Genomic DNA, 8,815 nt, shown 5'->3' with positions numbered 1-8,815 from the left:
TGACGTTACATACCGCAATGACAGGCATCTAATGCAGTGACTCTGATATGTTTAGTGATGCTATCAGTTACCAAAACGTTGAGATACGATAGCCAAATGTATTGATGCCGAGCTTTCGAACGTGGATGTCTGTAGCTGTCAATAAGTGAGCGGTGCCTTGTGAGTAAATCTGACGCGAGTTAGTCTCGTATTCGGGAAGCTCGTAGTTCAAGCCGCTCTTGTATGCAATCAGCGTTTTATGACCACTAAATACGACAACACGTACTGACCGACTAGCTGTGGCGGCCAAATAAAATACAGCTGATCGGTCCCCTATTGTGCGAGCCCGGCCATTGTCCTGATTTGGGACACACTCCTTCACCCAGTTCGGAACTGGGAGCGATTAAGTTTCATCGAGGGTGCCATAAACGCGTCTCGGCTCATTCCGGCGTATTTCCGTCAGTATTTATTGATACTTATCTCGGGAAGGGTGTCTGATATCTCCCAGTAGTGAGGATAGACGGCAGAGAGACGGAGAAAGGCGGCAGGAAGGCCATGAAGCGGCATTTTGTCTAGTTCGCCAGTTTCGTGCCACCTAGCCTGGATAGACGTGAAAGCAGATAACGACAACAAGTCAACTACCAAAACAACCCACGTTCTACTGCTCTGTCTACATCCAACTCATGTCTACATTCTACATCCAACAAAGTAACGTGTTCTGAATGTCCACAGCAGCGTATTCAACCAGCGGCGGTGGCGGCACTTCCGGCCTCGCTCCCGGAGAGGTGGCGGTGGGCGGACAGACGAGAGGGGACATCCCTGCCGAGGTGGATGACAGGCAGAGCAGCCGTCAGCCGGCCTGCGACTGTCCTCCGGGGCCGCCCGGACCTCCCGGAGAACCCGGAGAGCCCGGAGCCGACGGCCGAGACGGTCTGCCCGGAGCGCAGGGACCTCCCGGAGTACAGGGGCCGCCCGGAGTCCGGGGTGCTGAAGGCAGGACCGGCCAGCCGGGGCCGCCCGGTCTGCCCGGACCCAGAGGAGCGCCAGGTTGGTATAGCAGGTGGTTTGAAAGGCAGATTGCGTGAGGGTGATTTTTTTTTGATGAATGGATTGCGTAGATGCTGAGAAGAAGGATAGAAGATACGATTGCTGAAAACTGATTCAATTATTATTAAGCACGGAGAGATAAAGTACAGACCATCCCAAGTGCAAACCCACTGACTGCCGAGACCACGTTGACTGACTAAAGAAATGTAGAACCAACTGATCTGCGTCTCACTTGCGTATGGACTGCAGACGCCAGACCCCACTGCTTTGTGAACGTAGATCTCAGGCACTGGGTACAAAACTCGCTGACTGAGTGCACGCGTCCGGTCTCAGGTCCCGCCGGCGCCGGGACCGTATTACCGGCCGGAGCAGGAGCGGGAGAACCAGGACCAGAGGGACCAGAAGGACCCACGGGACCACCCGGTCCCACCGGACCCGAGGGGCCGCCCGGACCGCCAGGTCTACCCGGTGAGTGACTCTGGTAGGGTTAAGGCAGATGACACACTCCTAAAAGTAGAAAACATGACAAGATCGTGCTTCAACCATAACAACCATAAGAAAAATCATACATAATCAGGGGTGGAGCTTCCTATTCACTTGGTGGGGCGCCTGCCCCACCAACTTGCCATTTTGCCCCACCAATAAGCGCTTTGCCCCACCAACTTAAGCCGATTTGCAGGACTTTACTGCTTAGCAAACCTATGCTTTTCGCATTGAGGAGCTTTGAAATGTCTGTGTAATGCAAAATATTATCTCTGTAATGAAAAGAATTGATTCATTGTTGAATTTTATCTAACTTAACAATCGGACAATGTAGGTTTGACAACTTTTTGCCCCACCAACTTTCCTGGAAAAGCTCCACCCATGCATAATACATGTGCTTGTCAATGTCCCTTTTATGACCCTTCTATGCAAATAAGAAATCCGTCAGATGTCGAGCTTGCATGATGTATTGCTTTCCTCATTTGATGACATTGGTTATATCATCGATGAAAATGTAAAAAGGAAAACCGCCCATACGCCACGGTGAGCCGAAAATAAATCTATGCACCACGAGAACCACAAATTAACTTCTCAAACTTACATTCGCAGGTGCACCAGGTCTTCGGGGCCCGCCAGGCCCGCTGGGTCCCGAGGGCCCGGCCAGTTCGGCGGGCCCGCCCGGTCGAGACGGCCTCCCCGGCCTCCCCGGGGAGCGCGGGGCCCCGGGGGAGCCGGGGGTGGCCGGTCCCCCCGGCCCGCCCGGCCAGCCCGGTACGGCGGCAGCAGGTGAGGGAAGAGGTATGTTGAGAGACCTAAGTCGCATCTAAAGACAGGATGGGCCTTCAGGATCTGATATTGCTAACCCAGGACTCAGTATGCATTCAACTTCAGCTGTATTTCAATATTGTGCCAATGTTTGAACGCATTTTTGACAAAAGCTACGGTTGTCTTCCCCCCATTGTGAATGAGCGAGCGCCAAAAAAAAAGTTCATCGTGTGGGACAAAGCCATCCACGTCCGACCATTCATACCTGGACTCCGCTAGCTTCAACCGTCCCCACACCAACACGTTTTGCCACCGCTCATATAACATTCCGAATATCCCCCCATGTTGCAGCGGATGCACAAAGCGCCTTAGAAGCTGAACAAACTCGGGCGGAGGTGGCCAGTCTTCGTCAGCAGATACAGACGCTACAGTCACAGATCGACCAGCTGCAGGGTAAGACAGACTCTTCTCCTCTGGGCCCAGAAAACACCAGACTAGGTGAAGATGCATAGATTTTAGAAGGTTATCAGACTAGCTAAAATGTCTATGAACATTGAACAAGGCTTATAGTTGAGATGAGGCGAATGGCGATATGCAGCCAACTCGGATGCATAATATAAGGATGAAAATGAAATCCTTGCACACAAACAAATAAGTCACAAAAGTACGAAATTCAGAGCTGACCGAAAACATTAAAATCATTTGAAATATCGTGGTTTTAAGTCTAGCAGATCGTCCATGTAATACCTTGTGTTCCCGAAATTTTATTTGTCCCCTTCACCCCCACGTCCCATTCTCTCGTCCAGAATCGGTGCGCACGCTGGCCGATCTGACCAGCGGGGGCGGCAGTCCGATCGGCACCGTGCCCGAATCAGACGACGAGGACCTGGCCGGCGCCGGCAGCGGACAGTTCGGCTACTACGACGACTACGAGGACTACAACTTCGACGACTACGACTACGACTACAGCAGCGAGCAGCGCCGGCGGAGAAAGAAACGACAGCACAGGGGACTAAAGACGGCACCGCGGGGAAGAAAAGACACTTCCGGCAGCGCCTCTAGACGCGCCCTAAACTCGGTGCGGGTTAGGAATGCTCTACGCAGAGGAAAACTAGGCAGGAGGGGAGCTAAGGCGTAATAACAACGGAACAATGTGAGAACCTTCTCGTATCTGCGTCGTCGCGAAGTGGACTGCTCGTGTGCGGTAACCGATGTCTCAACTCACTGCCAATTCGACTGCATTGCGTCAGTCGATCCCCACTCCTCTTTCGTCAGTGGAAGTAAAAAATGGCTAACCCATTGTTTTTATACACGATTTACCCACTTCATTGTATTTTGGCAAATAATGATAATGATATGATGATGATGAGGTGAATCTTTACAAAATATGATCACACCCAAACGAGAACACGGTCACGCAATAATCAAAATGTCACACTCACGGCGCGCCCCCGTCACGACGTCACGCTGACCGTTGGTGTTTTCTGCGTCCGCGCCCTCTGCGCCGCTATTGCTCGGAAACACTCCAGACTGCAGAGGGGGACTCCAGTCACCGAGCAGCTGTATCGGCGCGGCTTGGAGCAGCCGGCCACACCGCACAGTCGTGGCTTCGGCGGCGCCCTGTGAAAGCAGGGGAGGATGGGGTCAGATAGCGAACCGACGCAGGCAGTGGGAAAGGGAAGAAAGATTGAGAGGACAGCGACAAAAAGAAAACGGAGGCAAGGATGCAAATATAATGGAATCAAGCAAACAGGCATGATCAAACGCATAATATTAGACGCATGAAAGTCGAAGTATGGTTTAGATTTAAGCTTATGTAATTGATGTCAGCAAACAGGCATTGAATCATCGCAGGCAAGCCAATAAAAAGAATGTACAGCCTTCTCGCTAAGTCGCTACCATCACGCAGTCACAAAGCTCCACAGCGCGTCCCACCTGGGAGGCTGAGCGGAGATCGGGGCGGCCACTCCGACCGGTAGGCGCAGCTCGGACCCAGTCACAGTTTGTCGGTACACGATGGCAGGAACGGCAGCGGCAGCGGCGGCAGCAGCCTTGGCTTTAGCGGCGCCGCGGCCAGCCCGAGACTCGGACTTGTTCAGCAGTCGACTGACGGTCTTTTTCTGCGGGTACGGAGTACGAGTACGAGTGATAGCGGTCAGTGATAGTACGAGAACCGGTAGGTCAAGCAAGCTCAACACTTCTACTTTTACCTAGCAGTTCGATAATATCTCGCCAACGCAGCTAACTGAGTTCAGATGACGTTAAAAACATAATACAACTACGTAGGTATAGTGTGCAAACACAAACAGTTTCCAGCTGTTATCAAACAGATGCTTAGAAATTCTCAACGCGAAACAATACATGATAAAGGCGTACCGTAAAACGGGGTGTTGACAGTTTTGAGGTGTTTTGTTATATAACTCAAGAAGGGTTGGAGATAGAAGCATCAAATTGTTAGCATTTTATGTGGAATTTGGTGCTTTACATGCCTGCCACATTAAAGTTTTTAAGATTTATGCCTGCATATTATTTTTTATTATTTTTCATCACTGTCCCTTAGCACCCCAATGTGGGGTGTTAAGGGACACCTATATTATTCCAAGAAATGGTCATCAAATGCCCACAATTGGGGTGTGGAAGGGCACATAATTGATTTATTGAAATGTTTTGCATATTCTGTCACAAAACAAGTCAGGTTCATTCACCACTAATGACCTTTTTAGCCAATTACGTGTAATGCTGTTTACGCTTGTGGAAAATGTGCTAATTATAAGGTAAACAGAGCCAAAAAGTAATCTTCTGTCATCAATAAAAACCCATGTTGAAGCTAGTCACTTGTCATTATGTTGCCCTCTTTGTTTTGGCCTTTTTATGATGACATCACATTTACCTACATCAGTCTCCATTGACCCATCATTGTAAAAGAGAGTGTTGAGATGTTTTGTTACATAACTTAAGATGTGTTAGAGATAAAAGCATGAACTTGCCAGCATTTTATGTGGAATTTGGTGTTTTCCATGCCTACTGAAAGACAACTTGATTTAACTATATGTATTTAGATTTTGTTTTTTTATTTTTTCTTCCCTGTCCCTTAGCACCCCACATCCACCTCAAAATATGCATGTATCCGGAAAAGAGGAAGAGGATGATGAATGAATGGGTGGATTTGTATAAGTTTTTCAGGAAACATGTGCAATACATGTGACAATACACCTATGCATTCATTTTCCCTGTACATCCACTAGTTTATGTGGTACACACAGAGTTTTGGAGATGTTTCAATTTTGTGAAAATGTAGCATGATTTTCAAATCCATTTTTGAACCAAATCACTTGCATGAAAAACCATAGCATTTTGTCCTATGGTCAAGAGCAAAACAGTGTCAACTACCACACTGAAGGTTTTATTGAACCTTCTCAAATTAGGAAGTTAATATGACTCAAAGTTTTTCCCATGCAACTGTCCCTTAACACCCCCACTGTCCCTTAACACCCCATTTTACGGTAATCTATCGATAAACATCGCGACTACAAAAACGATTTGAAGAAACAACGAAGTTCGCTGAAACAAATGAGAAGGTACCTTTTCTTCTTCTCGATGCTTTTTGGCCTGTTCTCGACGTCGTTCGGTTTTCTTTTTGTGTCTTTCCACCATCTCCGCCGTCATCTCAGTTTTCTCTCGGTAACCTGTGGAAAACCAAGACATCGAAAAGAAAATATAGACATAATAAATTGCATAGTAAAATACTACCATTGCATCCTCAAAGCCAACGATCCAATGCAAAAAAATCGTAACATTGCTTCTTTACATCAAACACCAACGTTGCCGACTTTCTCCACTTATCAAGCTCCCAGCCCCTCCACTCCGTCGCCGTCTTACCGGAGGGCAGCGCCAGCAGCGGCTCCGCCGGAAAGCTCTCCATGCTGTCATCGCCGGAGCGTTTGTCGAGCAGGGCCCTTTGACGGGCGGTCATCAGCAGCGGGTTCCGCATCTTCTTCAGCTCATCATCCACCTGTTACCAAGAGGCGTGAATGTACATAGGCCGAGCGGTGAAGGACGGCCAAGTGACACAATCACATACCTAAGTAGTCATCTTCTTGAGTAAAGACAATCAAATAAACATTTAACGAATGGCGGATGATACCGCTGCCGGCAGCGGTCGTTTCACGGTTACGTTCTCAATTATCATTCTAAACACATCGAGCTTCCAATATAAGCCGAAAAGTAAGCAAAATGAATCTCAATTTTTAAATTGGCAACAGCTATTTGTGCCGATAATGGCTTTCCACAAGGACCCGCCGATAGAGCAAAGTCTTAAGCCGGCTACAGTCCCCAAATCCCACTGCTAAATAGTAGCACATGAGTCCAACCGATGATCTCTCACCTGCTCGAGGTTGCCCTCCTCTAGAGCGTCCAGCCAGCGTTCTTCCTCGCTGTCTGGATCAGCACCTTTCTTCTTTTTCTTGCCGCTAGTACCTGGCCGAGACTGACCTGCCAAGTCCAGGCTGCCAAACACACGGGCAATTTATGAAAACAAACCATAAAGGGACATTGAATATAGATTGCTTTTAAACATGAGTTTAGGATTAATGTGATTTGATAGCTTTTACTCATACAAAAGCATGGAAATATAGGAAAAACATGGAAAATGGGACAACAAACTGGCCATTATTGGAAAACAACAAAAATGCCAGGCTAACTTTGAAATCTGGGAGTGTAGTGTGTAAGCAATTGGATGTAGGTATGTCATGAGATACCCGCTCACCCTTGTGGCTCAGGGCTTGTCCTAAAGCTTCTCTTGAGTTTTGGTTTTGATGTTGATGGCTCTGCATCATCCAGGCTTGAATGTTTTCCATAGGCAGGCTGATACTTTGGCTGTTCAGCCCTGGGTGGTGTCAATGTCTCCAACTGCTCTGCTGGTGTGTCTGTGAAAAATCACAATCAGTGACAAACCACAGTTTAGACAATCAACCCATCAACCTCAGCTAAAAGTCCAGTCAAAGTGAATGATTTCACTGGCTTGAGATAACTAGTCTAAGATTATTTCTGGTGCCAAAAGATAGTAAATCTAATTGGGTATTCTCTTAGCAGACGTCACCCGAGCTGCCATATCCAGTTAGGTAGGTTGGTGGGTTGTGGGTTGAAGGTTGGTAGGTTAGGTTTTAACCCTCGCCGGCACAGGGGGGGGGGGTGATGCAACCCCCCCCCCCTACGGTTTTTCGCGAATAACTCGCGTAAAAAGCGGCCGATCGCGACGAAACTTTCAGTACCCTCGCATTGATCAATTTTACACATACCCTAAAATTTTCATGACCCTGACCCCAATGACCTTTGACGTGTGACCTCTTTTCCGTGACCATGTTTGGCCGAAATCGCGACTCGGCGTACCTATGTCGGCTCGCATTAGCCGCGCGTTTGCAAGCTTTTCGTGGTTTCAAACGTTCAAACATGTGATTTGATGTTGCTCCCATGCATTAGGGTGGGTGTCAAGGTCACCTGAAGGTCAGGTCAGGTCATTGACCTTTGGTGACCTCGGTTCACTTTTTCAAGTTTACATGTTTCTACGCTAGTTTTTTAAGCTGAATTCGAATTTAGCAACCATTTGAACATTTACGAAGTAGTTTTGGTGCCTTAGTAACATGTTATGAAGCTGTCAGAGGCGGATGACAGGTACTACAAATACCCGTTACAACCCCTACCGGTTGACCTGACCTGACCCGACCTGGTCTAAATGCTTAACGGCATCATCTGTGATCAAAACTAACAAGATATTCGTGATCAGCACCCCGGAAAACCCCTTAGAAGCCACGCTTTACGACTTTCCAACAGGTCCCGATATTCCCGATTTTTGGGTCATTGACCTGACCTGGAAGGTCAACCGATGACCTAGGACCTTAAAATTGGATATCATTGGCTTCCTCTCATGACGGGCAACATGCTCGTTTTTTACGCAAAGCTTTAGCTCTATCAGGGGCCAAACGCGAGGGGGGGTCGTACCAACCCCCCTTGTGCCGTCGAAGGACTAAAAATAGCCTGTGGCGGCGAGGGTTAAGAAGGTATGTCATAAATATGATCAGACCAGTGACCATCAATGATACTCCAGTGGTTTCTCTGAGCTCTTGTCAGTGCTGACTGCTGAAGGTAATAAATATAGTAAAAAGAAGTTTTTATGACAAAACATAAAGATTACCTATCTACTTAAACTCACTTGACATCAACTGTACCTATTTTGATTTATAAAAAGCTGAACTTCTTTGATAGGTATCTCAATTTGGAGTGGCATTAAGTCGCAACATGACATGCCGATCTTACCAGATTCAATAAAGATGAAATCATCTTCATCAAATTCCATTGCTAAGGAGGCCGATCCGAACTTGACTACCTTATTTCGCTTATTAGCTAAAAAAAATGGGTATTAGCAAGGCCCTAAATACAGGTATTAGTAGAGCAGACGTCACAGACAGCTTCCAATACATCAACGACATCAACATGCATTAGAAATTAGAATGAATACCGGGGTCTTGCCGGTGTCAATATTCTC

General features: G+C 47.6%; 1 protein-coding gene and 1 long non-coding RNA gene across 2 annotated transcripts; one reads left to right on the top strand and one right to left on the bottom strand.

Moving 5' to 3' along the window:
* The first annotated feature begins 2,638 nt into the window (after positions 1-2,638).
* Positions 2,639-3,600, top strand: LOC122378948. Its single transcript, XR_006256103.1, has 2 exons — positions 2,639-2,727; positions 3,081-3,600. It is a non-coding gene; the product is annotated as an uncharacterized LOC122378948 (long non-coding RNA).
* On the bottom strand, positions 3,590-8,815 carry LOC122378946 (INO80 complex subunit B-like). The gene is made up of 7 exons (XM_043360667.1): positions 8,587-8,815; positions 7,040-7,199; positions 6,659-6,779; positions 6,154-6,286; positions 5,857-5,960; positions 4,210-4,394; positions 3,590-3,894 (listed from the first exon to the last, which is right to left on the bottom strand). The coding sequence occupies exons 1-7, from the start codon at positions 8,624-8,626 to the stop codon at positions 3,729-3,731; spliced, it is 909 nt and encodes a 302-aa protein (XP_043216602.1). The 5' UTR covers positions 8,627-8,815; the 3' UTR covers positions 3,590-3,728.

The sequence above is a fragment of the Amphibalanus amphitrite genome, unplaced genomic scaffold (assembly GCF_019059575.1).
Source record: "Amphibalanus amphitrite isolate SeventyFive unplaced genomic scaffold, NRLGWU_Aamphi_draft 000068F_arrow, whole genome shotgun sequence".
Lineage (NCBI taxonomy): Eukaryota > Metazoa > Arthropoda > Thecostraca > Balanomorpha > Balanidae > Amphibalanus > Amphibalanus amphitrite.
This window is presented reverse-complemented; position numbering and strand designations above follow the sequence as displayed.